This window comes from Pongo abelii, chromosome 11, assembly GCF_028885655.2.
Source record: "Pongo abelii isolate AG06213 chromosome 11, NHGRI_mPonAbe1-v2.0_pri, whole genome shotgun sequence".
Classification (NCBI taxonomy): Eukaryota; Metazoa; Chordata; class Mammalia; order Primates; family Hominidae; genus Pongo; species Pongo abelii.
The window spans coordinates 106,762,871-106,782,288 of NC_071996.2; the positions used below are offsets into that span (position 1 = coordinate 106,762,871).

At 38.7% G+C, this 19,418-nt stretch overlaps 1 protein-coding gene and 1 long non-coding RNA gene across 14 annotated transcripts in view; one reads left to right on the forward strand and one right to left on the reverse strand.

Moving 5' to 3' along the window:
- LOC129057859 (uncharacterized) overlaps window positions 1-1,903 on the forward strand; it is a 33,111-nt gene extending 31,208 nt beyond the window's left edge. The window contains exon 3 of the long non-coding RNA XR_008522643.1: window positions 1,643-1,903. This is a non-coding gene — a long non-coding RNA (uncharacterized LOC129057859). The remainder of the gene's footprint in view (window positions 1-1,642) is intronic.
- Window positions 1-19,418, reverse strand: part of RAPH1 (Ras association (RalGDS/AF-6) and pleckstrin homology domains 1) — a 111,737-nt gene that overhangs the window by 51,927 nt on the left and 40,392 nt on the right. For all 13 annotated transcript variants that reach the window (XM_024243594.3, XM_024243591.3, XM_063712981.1 and 10 more), the window contains exons 2-4: window positions 15,668-15,787; window positions 11,648-11,753; window positions 10,036-10,541 (exon numbers count right to left, since the gene is read on the reverse strand). In XM_024243594.3, the coding sequence (XP_024099362.1) occupies window positions 10,036-10,541; window positions 11,648-11,753; window positions 15,668-15,787 (732 nt within the window). The remainder of the gene's footprint in view (window positions 1-10,035; window positions 10,542-11,647; window positions 11,754-15,667; window positions 15,788-19,418) is intronic.

The following is a 19,418-nucleotide window of genomic DNA, read 5'->3' on the forward strand; positions in this document are numbered from 1 at the left end:
CCCGAGGCCAGAGGTTGCAGTGAGCCGAGATGGCGCCACTGCACTCCAGCCTGGGCAACAGAGCGAGACTGACTCAAAAAAAAAAAAAATTAAATCTGAAGTATTCAACAAGAGATGATTGCCTATGTTACATGTAAAACAGTATGACAGAATACTATAGCTATTATTCAGTGTACTCTTACCAGAAAAGGATATATGTGAAGTGAAAAAACAATACAAAATAGTAAATAAACAAAGATTAAAAATTTAGGTTACATTAACATGAATAAAAAGGGATTATAGAATAATATAGCTTTTTAATGTTAATTAGGTCTATTTCCATAAAGTACTTATTTTCTTACCAAAAAATATTATCTGCTCCAAGTCTAATATTTACCTACTCTTTATCACTACTTTCATAAATCTAAAAGCTGTGCTCAAAATATGTAACAAAAATGTCCAGTGAGTCTCCTCTCCCATGGGGAAAAAAATGAATTTAAAGGTCAATTCTCTGTATAAATTTTGCTATACATTTTCTCAGTTTTGAAAACTTTCATTTGTATTACAAAGTGTTGCATCATTTGTGTTTGATAAAAACTTTCTATCAATCTTATTAAAAACTCACCACAAATCTCTGCAAAGTAAGTTATGAATCACTACTTTCTTGAACTGAATCTGTAACATGTTAAAACAAAGTGCCATTTACAAGCCAGAGTCCTTGGGGTTGGGGTGGGAATGCACATATTAAAAAGCATTCATCTGGCCAGGCGCAGTGGCTCATGCCTGTAATCCCAGCACTTTGGGAGGCCCAGGCGGGTGAATCACTTGAGGTCAGGAGCTCGAGACCAGCCTGGCCAACAGGGCAAAACTCCGTCTCTAAAAAATCACAAAGACAAGCCGGGTGTGGTGGTGCGTGCCTATAGTCACAGCTACTGGGGAGGCTGAGACACGAGAATCGCATGAACCCAGGAGGTGGAGGCTGCAGTGAGCGGAGATTGCGCCACTGCACTCCATCCAGCCTAGGCGAAAGAGCAAGACCCTGTCTCAAAAAATAAATAATAAAAAATAAAAAAAGTAAAAACCATTTATCTGAACACAGGAGCCAAACCATTATAAAGAAATGGCCTTGTACCAAAGTAGTGGTTACAAATAAAACACTTCCTTGTGATAGCTAACACTTTAGATTACAACTGGAAAGAAGTGGAGGCTTATGACCACTCATTAGTGTTTCAATAAAATAGATTTCCATCATCTTTACTGACACATGTATGCATTTTCCACAAACAGTATGTTGAAAGTAAGTATGGCCTGATGGTTAAGAATGGAGACCCTGGTGCTACAGTGCCTGGGTTCAAGCCCCAGCGTAGCCATTTATTGGCAAGGTCATTCTGGGCCTATCATTTAATCTGTTTCCTCATGTGTAAAATGGGGGTAATCACAGCACTGATCTTCAAAGGTTGGTATAAAAATTATGAATGATTAATATTACTACTAAGAGTGGGAACCTGCCAGCCCTCATCTTAATTTTTATTTAAGCTTTATTTAGTTTAGAGCTAGAGTTTAACTTAATTTTCCTTAAAATATTTTTAAAAATACAAAAACACCACAAGATGGGGATATTATAACATACGTCTCTTTGCCTTTTTCTCTCCTGCCCATGTAGTTAGTTCTGTCTCTAGGTCCAGCTCTGAGAGCACTGGCCAGTCTACTCGTCTTGATTTTCCTTCAGTTCTGTGATGAAGGAGCATGATACGGTGGTATGAGATCTACAACCAGTATGTTTGGGTTCAAACCCTTGGGCAAGTTATTTAGTCACTGTCTACCTCTGTTCCTTCCATTGTAAAAGAGGGATAATTGTGCCCTCCACAAGGTGTTGGGCTCTGCACAATGTGTGTTAAGACATAAAGCACAATGGCTAACAGAACAAGAACTCAATTTTTCTATTTTGCCCCCTTTTCTCTTTATTCTGCTCTCCTTCTACTGGATATTATATAGCCAGTAAATCTGTGAATGTTTTTAAAACTATTTCTTTTTGTTTTATAGCCCCTATCCATTTTAAATAGATGAATATATATACGTATTTTTTTTTTTGAGATGGAGCCTCGCTCTGTCACCCAGGATGGAGTACAGTGGCATGATCTTGGCTCACTGCAACCTCCACCTCCTGGATTCAAGTGATTCTCCTGCCTCAGCCTCCCGAGTAGCTGGGATTACAGGCGTCTGCCACCACGCCAGGCTAATTTTTTTTTTTTTTTTGTATTTTTAGTAGAGACGGGGTTTCACCATGTTGGCCAGGCTGGTCTCAAACTTCTGACCTCAAATGATCCGCCCGCCTCGGCCTCCCAAAGTATTAGGATTACGGGCGTGGGCCACTGCACCAGGCCAGATGAATATATTTCTATTATTGTCTAAAAAAAGGTCCTTCACCAGCCCTCCACAAACCCAAAACAAAAACAGACCTAAACCTAAATAAAGATTCTTTTTACTTCTGCAGAAAAAAAAAAATCACACAGATTTCCAAGAAACACAAACAGTAAGAGTCAAGGCATATGTGCCAGTGATTATTGGGGGGGTGTATTTGAAATATGTTTGTGTGAATTAGGCTTTTCCCCTGGGTTTCACTAAATCTTCAGCCTCTTTTTTCATCTGATACCTATTCCTTTATTTTATTTTACTTTTTGAAACGGAGTCTCGCTGTCACCCAGGCTGGAGTGCAGTGGCATCATCTCAGCTCACTGCAACCTCTGCCGCCCAGGTTCAAGTGATTCTCCTGCCTCAGCCTCCCAAGTAGCTGGGATTACAGGTGCCCGCCACCACGCCTGGCTAATTTATGTATTTTTAGTAGAGATGGGGTTTCACCATGTTGGCCAGGATGGTCTGGTACTCATGACCTCAGGTGATCCGCCCGCCTTGGCCTCCCAAAGTGCTGGGATTACAGGCGTGAGCCACTGTGCCAACCTTACCTATTCCTTTAAATTTAGCAAAAGGTTTTGCTGAATCTTAAGAAAACTTGATGATTATGTATATTATGATGAAAAAAATCCTTTGCATCTGCTATAAACTAATAGCTTTACAAAGTATTTTCATTTTAAAAATACACTGTCATGTATAAAATTCCAAATTCCAATTAAATGGGCATGATGTCGTATGCCTGAGGTCCCAGCTACTCAGGAAACTGAGGCAGGAGGATCCACTGAACCCAGGGAGCAGAGGTTACAGTGAGCCAAGATGGCACCACTGCACTCCAGCCTGGGGGACACAACGAGAATCTGTCTCAAAAAAACAAAACAAACAAAACAAAAAAAGGTAATAATAGGGCAGAGTAAGGGGAGCTCCATTTTTAAATAGCATGATCAAAGAACGCCTCAATAAGTGACATTTGAGCAAATTCCAGAAGGTAGCTAGGAGTATGTTACACTGAAGACGGGAAAGGCGTCCGGGCATGGTTGAATAAGTGCAAAGGCTAAGAGACAAGCTCTGGCTACTGGCTGAGAACAAGTATGGGATAGTATGGCTAGTGGGGTAAGGGACAGAAGGAAGAAAAATAGGTGGTAATGGGAAAGTAGATCAGGCAAGGCTTTATAGGCCATTATAGGGGTTTGGGCTATACCTTGAGATGCAAAGCCTTTAGGTTTGAAAAGAGATGATCTGACTTACCTTTCAAAAGGATCACTCTGGCTGCAGTGTGGATGATAGACTTAAGGGAGAAAGGTGAATGCAGAAAGACCAGATGGAAGCCTATTCAAAAATCTAGATCAAGATGATGTTGGCTTGGTGGCAGTGAAGGTGGTGAGAAGTGATCACATTCTAGATATATTCTGAAGATAAGGCCAACAGAATTTGCTGCTGGATTGGAAGGGAGGTAGAAAGAAAATAAGTAGATAAAGACTCCAAGGAGTTTGCTTGATGAACTAGACAGATGGAATATCCATTAACTGAGATAGAGAAGACAGTGGGAGAAATAAGTTTGAAGAGAAAGAGCAGGACTTTAGGTTTAGACCAGTTAAATTTGAGCAATCTATTTATGATGGTTAATTTTAGGTATAAACTTCACTGGATTAAGGAATACCTAGAGAACTGGTAAAGCATCTGGGTATGTCTGTGAGAGTGTTTCCAGAGGAGACGGTGTGTGAACCAGGACTGAGTGGGGAAGATCCACCCTCATTGTGGGTAGGCACTATCCAATTGACTGAGGGCCCCAGATAGAACAAAAAAGGCAGAGAAAAGGTGATTTCCTCCCTATCCTTCCTAGAGGTGGGACACTCTGCTCCTGCTCTTGGATATCAGAACTCCAGGCTCTCCAGTCTCTGTACTGCAGGCCTTATACCAGCAGCCTCCCTTGGGTACCCAGGCCTTCAGCCCAGGAGTGATAATTATACCATGGGCTTTCCTGGTTCCGAGGCTTTCTGACTTGGACTGAGTCACACTACCACCATCCTAGGGTCTCCAGCTTGCAGACAGCCTGTCATATGACTTCTCAGCCTTCATAATGGTATGGGCCAATTTCCATAATAAATCCCCACTCATATCCTATTGGTTCTATCTCTCTGGAGAAATATAATACACAATTAGACATCCAAATAGAGATATTGATTAGAGATGGAATATATGCACCTGGAGTTCAGGAGAGAGGGACTGGCCAAAGATACCTATATTTCCTTGAATCTAAGAAGATTTGATGCTGGTACTTTCTTGATCTTTATTAGAAACTTTCAACAGAAGGACTTCATACAACATACTATAACTGCCACCTTGCTGACCCGTGACTAACAGGTGCCACACGATTTAAAATGTGGTTTCTCAACCTTGGCACTATTTTGGGCCAGATAATTATCCTTCATGTGGGCTGTCCTGTGCACTGTAGGATGTTTAGCAGCACCTCTGGCCTCTACCCACGAGATGCCAGTAGTAGCACACTCCCTTGATGGACAACCATAAATGTTGCATATCCCCAGCAGGACAAAGTAGCCCAAGTTGTGAAGCATTGTTTTACAGGGATTAAAATGGGGGTGGGAAGATGGGGGAAAAAAGTATACGGCTGAGTGGTAACCAATTTAGCAAATCCAAGAGAAGCTGAATGCTGGACCAGCACTGGAGAAAAGCAGAGGAGCACTCAATTTATATCGTGTAACCTCAGAAGTCCTCAGAAGCAAGAGTAGACAGGTGATGGTGAGACTAAAAGCAGGAAGAATGGTTGAAAACACATTTAAGAAAGCAGCTAATTCTCAGATTCCCTCCTTTACTCACTCGCCCACCAGCAGTGGTCTCAGGTACAGATTAACATTCACTCACAAGACCCAACAGACCATAGCTTGAAGCCAGATTCACTCAGTTCTGAATAAATAAAAAGAGACATGCCATCTTCTGAGGGAGTCCATATAGCTCACCACAGGCCCTTTTTGGGCCCATAAATAGCTCATTGTAAGGGAAAGAGACCACATGGTAAGTGCAGAAAACACCCTGGCTTAGGGAAACTTCGTGCTCCACGGGAACCAGCAGTACCTTTTAACAGCCAGTGAGGGTAAGTTCCAGGGCCCCTTAAAGAACATGTTCATGCTCATTTATAAGAGTTACACTGCTGGCCAGGTGCAGTGGCTGCCACAGTGTAATCCCAGCACTTTGGGAGGCCGAGGCAGGTGGATCACTTGAGGTCAGGAGTTCGAGACCAGCCTGGCCAACATGGCGAAACCCTGTCTCCACTAAAAAAAAGAAATACAAAAATTAGCCAGGCATGGTGGCATGTGCTTGTAATCCCCGCTACTCGGGAGGCTGAGGCATGAGAACCATGTGAACCTGGGAGGCGGAGGTTGCAGTGAGCTGAGATTGCACCACTGCACTACAGCCTGGGCAACAGAGTGAGACTCTGTCTCAAAAAAAAAAAAAAAAAAAAAAAAAAAAGAGTTACACTGCACACCACGAAGTCAAGGTCTGTGTCTTTTCATAGGCTAATTTATTCATTCATGGACAGTCTTCCTGGTTCATATACACTCACCAACAGGGGTCAATTTCACAATAAACAATATTACCTGGAGATATTCTATATTTAATTCTTAATCCAGTATGTGTCCAGGAAAAGAATGCTAGGAGAAGGAAAACCCAAGGTCACCTTCCACAAAGAAAAAGACTCAGACCTACTGTTAACCCTCTCTACCTAGAGCAGTGGTGACTCTCAACTGGGGGTGGATTTTGTCCTACAAGGAACATGTAACAATGTCTGCGGATGTTTTTAGTTGTCACAACTGAAGAAGGTATGTGTACTACTGACATCTAGTGTGTACAGGCCAGGGATGCTGCTAAAAATCCTACAGTGCATAGGACAGCCACTCACAACAGAAAACTATCTAGCCCAAATGTCAATAGTGCTGGTAGCTGAGAAACCCTGACCTAGAAGGATTTGATGAAAGTTCACAGACTGGAACAATGGGGACCATCCTCATGTTCCAACCCTTCTTTCCCAAATGGGCTACTAAAACACCGGCAGCCAGCATAGAAGACTGGAAGAATCTTCTCCAGAGAAGCTCACCAGCCTAAGAAAAAAGACCTAAGGATAATCCTGAAGACTACAAAAAAAAAAAAAAAAAGAAAAGAAAAGAAATAAATAGAATTTTAAGAAGATGCAATTAATGGAACGCTAATTTGGCTTGAACCAGAGAGATTTAATCAACTGGGAGAAAGTCTGAAGTTGAAATAGTGATCACCATATAGAAAATTAAATATTTTAAAAAATATATTCATTCCAGTAAAAGTAAAATGATATTCCAGAAACAGGATGTAGTCATTAAGAGTATATGGAGGTTAGCAGTAAATTGCAAGTATATAGTCATTTTAACATAAACACTGAATATTAGCTCAATCAAAATATATTTGGAGAATGGAAAAACAGCAAAGGAGAAGTGAGAAGAAGTTGTATACAGACAGCTATACCCTCCATCTTCTGGAGCAGAGTGAGAAGTCAATAGGTAATACATACCACTAAAAAAAAAAAAATCAAGAAATGGCAATGTGTATGTAGATTTAATGATAGAGAGGTAAATTCCCTAAGAATCAGCTAAATGAGCAAAAATTGCTTACCTCTGGGAGCAAAATATGATGTGTATGTGAGTAGAGGATAGTTTTCTGTAACATATCTCATAGAACTATTTAACGCCATGCATGAAAAACTAAAATATTTTTAAAACTGTATTTGCATTTAAAGACAATTTGATACATGAGTTCAGGATATATTAAGCTTGCCTCAGTTTACTTTATTTGAATCAGAACAGACTAGACCTAGGAAAAAAGCAAACGGAAGCAAGTTCCGGGTTTGTTAAACCACCTTTCTATACTCCTAGGTGAGGCAAAAGAACAGGCTAGCTAGATAAGGCTTTTTAACTCCTTTCCCTGCTATAGTCCCAGTTTACTCACCAAACCTTACATTAAACTCTTATATTAAACATTATACCATTGAGTACTGGTATCTTTGCAGTATTCACAGTGATATCCATGGATACCACTAGATACCATTTGAAGTGCGCTTGCTGGGAGAGAGGAACTGTTCATGTTTTACTTCAATTTGCCCTTATATTGTATGAACTTTTATAACGAGCACATTTTACAGACAGAAAGATAGACATGCATACGGTATTAGAAGATCCTTAATGATTAGTTTATAACTTGTCCTCACGCATCTTAATCCAACTCAAAATACTGTAAACTGATTGGAAGGAATATCAACGTACAAAACAAAGAATGGCCAAGAAAGCACATCCTTAACAAAATATTGCTCATATCCTAGCAGGTAAATCTAAAGGACATGAAATGATACATATTAAGTAGCTTGTGCTAAATATAATTCCCAGGTATCACAAAATAGAAATCGTTTTTTTTTTTTTTCCTTTTTTTTTTGGAGATGGAGTCTTGCTCTGTCGCCAGGCTGGAGTGCAGTGGTGCGATCTCGGCTCACTGCAACCTCCAACTCCCTAGTTCAAGTGATTCTCCTACCTCAGCCTCCCGAGTAGCTGGGATTACAGGCATGCGCCACCACATCCAACTAATTTTTTTTGTATTTTTAGTAGAGACTGGGTTTCACCATGTTGGCCAGGATGGTCTCGAACTCCTGACCTCAGGTGATCCACCCGCCTCGGCCTCCCAAAGTGTTGGGATTACAGGTGTGAGCCACCATGCCCGGCCTAGAAATCAGTTTTCAAGTTCTCTATAGAATATATACCACTTAGATAAGTTTCATTTCAAATAAGTGAAAGTTTATTCTTCAGGTTGGTAAGATTTCGCTTTCTTTGAAATAACTCAAGTTTATCTCCAAACCACCATGATTCATACTCCTTTTGTGCTCCACAGTACCAAAAACAAAGCTACGCACATGGGTGGATACCAAGAGTTACTGACTGATGGAAATTAATCCAAAGAATTAAATAAGTTACGAAAAAAAAATCAATGATGTCAAGTAATAGTTAAAATTCAAGATTTTACTTTAGTACTGATTATTGATAAATAGATTCTTTTATGCCATATTAGAATATTGTAAACACAAGCTTATTGGAAAGGTTGACTTAACTTTGCCCCACTTTTCTTCTTTCTTGCTGCTACCAGATGACAGAATTACCATCTCTTTGATGAAAAGAACTCAATAAAGGATTCTCTTTCACCAAACTCAGCTTTTGTTGAACTTGTTATCGCAAATCTATTCCCTATCTTATCCAGTCACACGCTGAAAAAAATTCCATCTTTTAAAAATCTGTTCATGAGTAACTTACGGTTCTCTGAACCACCCTATCAGGAAGGCAGATATAGTACTACGAACTATGGCTGGGTGCTGTGGCTCACACCTGTAACCCCAGCACTTTGGGAGGTGGGCGGATCACGAGGTCAGGAGTTCGAGACCAGCCTGGCCAACTTGGTGAAACCCTGTCTCTACTAAAAATACAAAAATTAGCCAGGCATAGTGGCACGCGCCTGTAATCCCAGCTACTCAGGAGGCTGAGGCAGGAAAATCACTTAACCTGGGAGGCAAGGTTGCAGTGAGCCAAGATCACGCCATTGCACTCCAGCCTGGGTGACAGAACGAGACTCTGTTTATGAAAAAAAAAAAAAAAAAAAAAAATCTGTTTATGAACAACTTTTGGTTCTCTGAACCACCCTATTAGGAAGGCAGATATAGTACTATGAACTCCATTTTACTTGTGAGAAATTGATGTTTAAGAGAATAACTCACTTAAGGTCCCATGGGTAGTGAGTGGCAAGGAAAACTCAGAATCAAGTTTCCTGATTCCACACCTGGTGGCCCTTTCCAATATACCATACTGACTCTTCGATAATGAAATGGAGGGCCAGGCACAGTGGCTCACACCTGTAATCCCAGTACTTTGGGAGGCCAAGGTGGTTGGATCACCTGAGGTCAGGAGTTCGAGACCAGCCTGGCCAACATGGTGAAACCCCATCTCTACTAAAAATATGAAAATTAGCTGGGCATGGTGGTGAGTGCCTGTAATCCCAGCTACTTGGGAGTCTGAGGCAGGAGAATCACTTGAACCTGGGAGGTGGAGGTTGCAGTGAGCTGAGATCACGCCACTGCACTCCAGCCTGGGCATGAGTTGTACAAGAGTACAAACTCCATCTCAAAGGAAAAAAGAAGAAAAAAAAAAAAAAGATAATGGAGTTAACCCTGTAAACTAGAATCTTGGAGGACCACAATGGTGATATGAGTGTTTAAGTTTTACTTTAAATCAACATATATTAAATAACTAAATGGCTTTGCGAATCATTTTAATTTTTCAAATCATGTGAAATGACTCATACTACAATAAAAAATGTCATTCAAGAACTTCCAAATACTATAGTCACGAGAATAAAAAAGAAACTAAATTTCTTCTAAATCATCTTTGTGCCACTACTATATCTGATAATATATTCCTTCTGTACTCTTGAAACCTATCTCAGAAGTATCTTTGACAAATTATAAATGTAGACGAATTTAAGAAGTTAATTAAAATTAATTATTTTAATATAATTTCTCCTTTATTTTAATAACAAAATACCAGGGAAAAAGTTCCATCTATTTACCTCAGTAATTGGCTGCCCTTGATGTGTCAAATCCAGCTCTTGAGGGCGTGTTACTTTATCAATATCCAAAGAGTCCATGCTGGAGGCTGCAGAAGTGATGCTGGAACGGGAGGAATTACTAATAGAGCGTACTTCAGCATCACTCACTGTGCCTGCAGACGCGGTTCTTCTGTGCTGATTAGTTACTAAGGGTTTAGTATCTTCTAGTACAGATTGCTGAGCAGCCTCATCCATACTCAAAGAGGCCTGTTCTAACTGTGCAGTGACGTCATCCAGGGAGTAGCTGGCATGGGAAGGTTTAGCTATCCTATTAGATGAAGAAGATAATCCTTTCAAGGTGCCATGTTTCGATGTATGTCGGCTAACGGGCAATTTCTGAGTAGCTTTCGTTTCTGTGATTTGACGCTTACTGTTTCCTGAACCAATGCTGCTGAGCTCCTGCTCTATAGAGCAAAGATCAGCCATCAAGGCATCCAGATCCACAGTCTCTCCCTGATTCAGAGCTTCTGCAATGAACAACACATAATGTTTCCAGAATTTATACATTATATTATAAATCAGTTAATAAATGCAGGTGATGAAGAAAAAGAATATGTTCTGTTGGGCCTAAAGCAAATAAAATTAAGTATTTCTGGTTTTTGTTTTAAATTCCAAGAGAAATTTTTAGAAGTACACAGTCCTCCTCTTTTAAGGCTTGTAATAATCAGAGGAGAATAAATTATGAGTTCGAAGACAAAAACACTACAAAAATCTTATACTGTTCCATGGTTTTAATCACATTCCTCTGTGCAACTTTTTACCACAGGCTTCAATATATTGTTAATATGATCAATGCTTTGGTAGAGATGTTAATACTGAGAGAGCTGAGGGCATAAAGAGAGAAGTCAAAAGTCTAAAAAATTACAGACTGACAGGTCAATATTATAAACTTGACTAGGTGGAATACAATAGATAAAGGCCACAGTGGCTGCTTTAAAAATTACTAACAAGTAACTTCACTGGACTTTAATCCAGTGAGAATGCAATTAAGTTTGCTGTGGGGTTCCACCTGGGTATGTACTTTGTCAATTATTAATAAAACCAACTATCTTTTAGTTATGTTCTAGTTTGCTTTTTTCTGTGATATTTTCAATTAGTAATATTAATAAAATACACAAATCAAGAAATTTAAGGGCTGGATGCAGTGGCTCACGACTGTAATCCCAGCACTTTGGGAGGCTGAGGCAGGCGGATCACCTGAGGTCAGGAGTTCGAGACCAGCCTGGCCAACATGGTGAAACCCTCTCTCTACTAAAAAAAAATACAAAATTAGCCAAGTGTGGTTGTGCATGCCTGTAATCCCAGCTACTTGGGAGGCTGAGGCAGGAGAATTGCTTGAACCCGGGAGGCAGAGGTTGCAGTGAGCCGAGATTGTGCCACTGAACTCCAGCCTGGGCGACAAAAGTGAAACTCTGTCTCAAAAAAAAAAAAAGAAAAAAGAAATTTAAGAACTTGGTCAAGTAATGCATGTAGCTTTTATATCGAGTTTTTATATTGGGAATTGCAGTTGTACTGCTCCTACATTATGTGACTTAGCACACTATTTTACATTTTATTTCCAATTACATCTTACCATTCAAGTTGTATATGGAGAAGCGATAAGAAAAGTTGGCCATGTTTGTTTCCTGGCGAAGAGGAGATCTTTTTACTGGTTCCATGGGCTTGTCAGAATCCAAACTCTTTATAAAAAGAAAGTTTAATAGTCATATTAAATTCAGGTTTCAATAATATAAAAAAGAAGAAGTTTGTTTTATGAGCAAGTGAACTGCCACACTATAATTAATAAAACCAAAGTTCTCCTAAGCAATAGACTTAAGGAAAAGTATAATCGTATTTCACATTATTATTTTGGTTATATTTATTTCAATCTTTAGATACATGCTTACTTTTTTTTTTTTGAAGATGAAGTCTCATCCTGTCACCCAGGCTTAAGTGCCGTGGCACAAGCTTGGCTCATTGCAACCTCTGCCTCCCGGGTTCAAGTGATCCTCCCGAGTAGTTGGGACCATAGGCATGTGCCACTATGCCTGGCTAATTTTTGTATTTTTAGTAGAGACAGGGTGTCACCATGTTGGCCAGGCTGGTTGCGAACTTCTGGCTTCAAGTGATCTGCCCACCTCCATCTCCCTAAGTGTTGGGATTACAGGCGTGAGCCACCATATCCAGCCTATGCTTACTTTTAAAGGCACCTGAGACTGTCATAGTTCAGAGTAAATATCTTTTCAAACATATTAAGTATAGTGACTGACTTCATTTTATATACATGCACTATAAAATAAGTGAGGTAAGTGAATATGGACATGGTAAGCTAAGAAATAGGTGTGATGGCTCACTTTGTAATCCCAGCACTTTGGCAGGCAGAGGCAGGCGGATCACCTGAGGTCAGAAGTTCGAGACCAATTTGGCCAACAGGGCGAAACCCCATCTCTACTAAAAGTACAAAAATTAGCTAGGCACAGTGGCGGGCGCCTGTAATCCCAGCTACTTGGGAGGCTGAGGCAGGAGAATCGCTTAAGCCTGGGAGGCAGAGGTTGCAGTGAGCCAAGATCACGCCACTGCACTCCAGCCTGGGCGACAGAGTGAGACTCAATCTCAAAAAAAAAAAAGGACATAGAAACCGCACAGAGAGTTCTGTTCTTTCTTTCCTCAAAGGGATTTGGTTTAGATCCAGGAAAGCCTCGATCTTTGCTATATTAAGTACCCTGAAGATAACGGACAGTTCTGGATTTAAAATTATTGAGACCCAAGACTAATTTTTTTAATAGAAAGTGATTACAAGTTCAAACAATGATGAAATATTCTTGTCCTTCTCCAGTTCTATCAAAAGGAGGGCAAATTGCAACCCAGCTACACTGCCTGTGACAAATCTTGAATCATACTGTATACTTTGGGTAGGGTGGCTTGTAAGTTACACTTGTAAGTTTAAATGATACTCTTTTCCTCTCTAACCTTTCTACAGCAAGGAAAAAAGATATTTACAACAGAGAAATTCAGAGAAAGGGTCAGTAGTTATTGTTTAATAGATTCAAAAAATATAAGGAATAGTGTTTTAAAACTTTAATTTCTATCTACCATAAGCATTGAACAAGCTTCAAATTTTAAAAGAATGCTGGATATTCTATTTGTTTATAATGCTATCTTTTTTTTTTTTTTTTTTTTTTGAGACAAAGTCATGCTCTGTTGTCCAGACACGAACTCTTAACCTTTTTAAAGGGGTTGCTGAGATTTTTATAAAAGCTATGAACCCTCTTCCAGAAAAATGCACACACATACAAAATTTTACAAACTATTTTAGAAGATTGACCAACTACCTAAAACTTTAAAACTTAAACTTGTTTTAATTCTAAATTGAAAATACCATACCACTGAGTATGTGATACAGGTGTACAGATAACACTGTAATGAACTAAAGTAATGAAATAAACAAGAAACTTGAGGTTTTAGCCACAAACGTCGTAAGTCAAACATCTCTTGAAAATCTCCCACGTGTTTCAAAGCAACACATTAGCAGTGAGTCACACTATGCATCAGTTTTAATCTTTTTTTCTCTCTAAAGACAGATTTATATAATGAAAATAACAGTCACATCATTAGTGGCTCTTCACACTTTTATGTCAGGTAACTTAAAATACAGGTGAAAGTACAAGGTACCAAACCAGTAGAAACACCGTTTTCAGGGCAGCATCATGTAGTTCCTATTCCACCCAGAGCAGCTGGACTAATATCTACCTGCCTTTTCTCTTTTGGGCCCCTCCTCCCAAGCACGGACAATAAAACCACATGGTCAAGAACACCCCACATGTCAGCTGGCCCTTGCATACTTTTCTCCATGCATTATCATTTTCTGTTTGCTCTTCTTTGCCTCCTCTCTCTCCCAGCATAGAACTGCATAGCCTAGTGATAATCTCTATGCCTAAATCACCCTTTTTATAAATTAAGAATTAACACAGAAAGAATTTGGCAATTACAGACATAAGACATCTCTGACAAAAAATGTCACTTCTTCTGATTACAGATGAAGGGAATGATACCTATGAAATCCTAGTAGTTGAAAACATTCTTCCTTGGCCAGGTGCAGTGGCTCCCACCTGTAATCCCAGCAGTTTGAGAGGCCAAGGCAGGTGGATCACCTAGGTCAGGAGTTCAAGATCAGCTTGGCTACCATGGTGAAACTCTGTCTCTAATAAAAATACAAAACCAGCTGGGCATGGTGGCGCATGCCTGTAATCCCAGCTACCCGGGAGGCTGAGACAGGAGAACTGCTTGAACCCGGGAGGCAGTGGTTGTATTGAGCCGAGATCACACCACTGCACTCCAGCCTGGGCGACAGGAGTGAGACTCCGTCTCAAAAAACAAAAAAAAATTCCCCCTAAAATACAGTATTAACAGATTATGGTCACAAACATGTCTGCCTTTCAAAATGATCTAGCAAGAATTACACGAAGAGTTTATCACTTTGAATTCTAGATTGCTACAGAAATAAGCTGCTAGTAATTTAAGCTTCCACCTTGCCCACTTACTTTTCTTTAGTTAAGGAATCTCATACCTACACAATTTTACACAAATGTTCTTTCCAAAGACATTATGAGTAAATAAGTTTTGTTCTAATGTTCTCATTGGCATGAAGTTAAATTTATTTAATAAACATAACCATCTCCATACAGTGAATATAATGTATTACTGGGGCAATAATAACAGTACCCTTTTATTCTAAAAAGTGTGCTGGTTTAGAGGACAAGGTCACCTTCTTTAAAAACCCAAGATCGAATAAAGCAAAATGAAAAGATTTTGCCACTGTTTTAAAATGCAGCCCAGAATTAGGTTTTGTCAGTATTCTGCAATCATGTCATAGAAAATATTTACATGGGGCCGGGCACGGTGGCTCACGCCTGTAATCCCAGCACTTTGGGAGGCTGAGGCAGGCGGATCATGAGGTCAGGAGATCGAGACCATCCTGGCTAACACAGTGAAACCCCGTCTCTACTAAAAAATACAAAAAATTAGCCGGGCGTGGTGGCGGGCGCCTGTAGTCCCAGCTACTCAGGAGGCTGAGGCAGGAGAATGGTGTGAACCCCGGAGGCAGAGCTTGCAGTGAACCAAGATCGCGCCACTGCACTCCAGCCTGGATGACAAAAGCAAGACTCTATCTCAAAAAAAAAAAAAGAAAAAAGAAAATATTTTCATTATGTTGAAAATGTATTCAAATTTACTAAGGTAAATGGGTTTTCTAAAATTTAGACTTTTGAATTTCAGGCTTTAAAAGTTTTTAGCTAATTATCTCATTTATGAAACATATATATATACTTAATATATAGATATTACTTAATATATAGATATATAGATGATACTTAATATATAGATGAACACAGCCTCTCTCACAAGTATTTTTTTTTAACATCCTTAAAATAACCATAGATTCTTAATATCTTCTGTTCTAGAATGACTTCATTTACTTGTCAATACTTTGAACATTTCTTCCTTTCTGGCAATACTTTAAAATCTAACTTATATCCATATCCTCTTCTGCACATTAAACTTTTAACACAATGATGACTTCAAATCCTCAACCAGTTTTTCAAGCACTACGTCCGACCTGAGTGAGTTTGTCTAGTTCTCCAAGCCAGGCTCCAAACATTTTGTCCAGGTCCTGATCTTCCTTGTCACTGTCTTCTTCAGCACCATGATCAATTTCTTCATCTGATAGCTGCTCCATCTGAAATACAGACATTTGTGTAGAATGAATAGTAAGTTACAGGTTTAACTTGAAAAATTATGCCGTATATGCTCTGATATATATTATAAGCCTCTGAAGTCAAATCTTCAAAACTAGAAATTACATTCTAAAAGAAAATCTAAAGTCATTAATGGAGACAGTGTTCACAAGTGAGTAGAAACAAAGAATAAAGTTTCAAATTTTTTAGGAAACTGTAAAAGAAAAGCCAACAGTATCAAATTATGACCAGAATCACAACATTACTAAAAAAATTAACAGAGCACTCCTTTCAATCAGCAGAGGACATAACAGCAGTACAGTTCTCTCCACTACTAGATCCTAGGACACCCAAACACCACAAAGAAGCCATTTCAGAAGACTTTAATGGAGCAAGTTATTGTCCTGTTTATTCTGTAAAAATCTGTTTAGATACCAATAGGTACCCTGCAAAACCTTAGTCCAACAAGTATTTAAGAGAAAATTTGACAAAACAAAAATCTTCATCTAGTTTTGTTTCTCTCTATTCTACCCGCCTACCCTCACTTTCTATCCCATTTGTCTTCTTTCTCTACCTTACTTCCTCATTAGTTCCAACAAAACCCAAAAAGGAAACAGAATTGAAAACTTCTAAATCCAGATCCAAATCCTGTATGTGGTAACTTTTCAAATATAAGTCCCTTGAAAGAAGAAATTATTTTCCTTCTTCCCATTAATAAAATAGTGTGGCCGGGAGTGGTGGCTTGCGCCTGTAATCCCAGCACTTTGGGAGGCCGAGGCGGGTGGATCAACCTGTAGTCAGGGGTTTGAAACCAGCCTGGCCAACATGGTGAAACCCTGTCTCTACTAAAAATACAAAATTGGCCGGGCGTGGTGGTGCATGTCTGTAATCCCAGCTACTTGTGAGGCTGAGCCAGGAGAATCACTTGACCCTGGGAGACAGAGGTTGCAGTGAGCCAAGAACATGCCACTGCACTCCAGTCTGGGCAACAAGAGCGAAACTCCGTCTCAAAAAATAAATAAATAAAATAAAATAGGGTGATATCTGACATGGAACTTGCACATTATTTTGGGAAGATGGGAAGAAAAATTATATAAAACAATGTAAGATCAATGACTGATTAATCTGATAAATATAAATATTTCATTATTAAAGGCCCTGGGAAATCTTCAAATAAATACTAGCTTTGCTTAAACCAGCCAGCATATTCCAAAATTAAAATCAGGCAGGCATGTTAGTATGAACTTGAAACAAATTAAATGTTTTTTTTTTTCTTCAAGTTAGCAGATTATAACCTCTGGTTTACAAAGTTATGGTAGGTATTTTATGTTTCTTAATATCATAGTTACTGACTAAAATCTGATAAAATTTTATTTCTGGAAGAAAAACCAGCATATTCCTAAGTTATTTGACCACAATCCCTTTTCCTTCAACTTCTGTCCCAGGGACACAATGAATATCATCACCATATGTTACATTAAATACCCTTGACTCACATTTCTAAAACACAAATTTTGTTATGGTAGATACGCAATATTTGGAATATAGCCTGTCAGCTGGTTTAAGCAATTCCTCCAAGATTATATATGGTGTATGGGCATTCCATTAAAAAAGATATGCCTAATCTTTACTAACTTGATATACATATGCCATGGTATTAATGTGTCCCTTCCAAAACTCAAGTGTTGCCAATGTGATAGTATTAAGGGGTGGGGCCTTATAGAAGTGATTAGGCCATAAAGGCTCCTTCTTTATTAATGGTATTAAGGATTTTATAAAAGAGATTTAATGAAGCACTGGATTACCTTTGTTCTTCCGCTCTTCTGCTATGCAAGAGCACATCTCGTGCCTCCCTGTGGAGGAAGCCAGCAACAAGCCCTCACCAGACGCCAAATGCCAGTGCTTTAATCTTGTACTTCCCAGCCTTCAGAACAGTAAGAAAATTAATTTCTGTTCTTTATATATTACCCAGTCTCAGGAATTTTATTGCAGCAGCACACATGGACTGCTATCTTCAAAGCAGCAATCCACAAAATTATATCTGGGATCCTTAAAGGTTAGGAGACAATGTAAGGAATCTAATTATTTGACATGGTGTCGTGAAGTTAAATTTTCAATCTTATTTCACTATATAAAATTTTGCAGAAAGGGTCAAATAATGTTACAAAATTAAACTGAACTTAGTTTGCAGATGCTGAAAACCAGATCATATCTCATTTAATTACTTAAGGGAAATAATTTTCTAATTCTCCTAATACTGGGAAGAACCACAGCTAACCAATATTTCTAATAAATATATCTCTAATAGAAACTGATAATTTCCATTTCTTAATCTTTTATCACTCTAATCATATATAAATTAGGTCATTCTACCCTGGCAAGTGAAAAATGGATCTACCAATTTCCCAATTCATAAATCTGATTCTTAAAAAGATTTGGTTTTTACAATTTGTAATAATATTATTTCTAAGATTTTATTCATTACTATGTAATTGATAGGTCAATCTCAACAGAAACTTGGTATCAGAGCTCATTAAGTGATCTACCTATGAAAAACATAAAATGTTACTGAAAAGAAAAACCTCATCTGACCAGAAGACTTAATTACTCAAATAGTTGCTAGTTTGAGAACACTCAGGAGCAGTAATAGCCAGTTTTCATAAAGAGGGTTAATAAGTAATATAATCTGGAATATACTTGCTTTTACTTCCTAATCTTTCAAACTAAACACATTGGAATAACCCAGAAAATATCCTAGGAGGAATTCTGTTTTGAGAGAATAATACTTATTCTTAATTACATTTTATATCTCTTAAGTACATTTAAAACAACTGGGCATGCAGCACTGTTGTCCAACAGATACCATTATGTCACTATTGGCAGAAACAGCAGCTTTAGTAACTTTAATGAGTATTTTAGGCAATAATACACAAGGCACTGGCTTTATGGTGACTATATTCTCCATAGTAAAGATGTGGTCACATGATGTTTAGGTGACTCATCATCAGGAAAATCTGTGATGTATGAACATCATAACACACACTAAGAGGAAGTTATAATCAAAGAGAACAGGGAGAGAACATTAGTCATAGGCCTCCACGAACCACTGTGATTGGTAGGTATTATATCATTCCCATTTTACAAATGAGGAAAGCTAATCAGAAAGGGTGGCAAGCTCCATTCTTAGAGAAGGGCTTAGAGGACAGCACTCCAGGTCTGCTGTTTCAAACACCACCTCCAATTTCAGGCATCTTACAGATAGGGCTTCCACATTAGATATCATTTAAACCAAGAGTTCAAATTTTTAAAAATGATTTTAAGAAAGGTTTAAATCCTGGACTTCTGAGAACAGAGTGTAACTGCCCATAAAAAAATGCCATACTGGGAAAAATAAAACAACACGAAAATAACATAATAAGATAAATATAAAATAGTTCAAAATAAAGGAATAATTTAAATTACAATGGAGCCAAAGAGAACTACAGTCATGTGCTCATAATGATGTTCATTCAGATCAATGACAGACTGCTTATACAATGGTGGTCCCATAAGTATTTTTACTGTACCTTTTCTAAGTTTAGATACCATTGTATTACAATTGTCTATAGTATTCAGTACAGTAACATGTTGTAC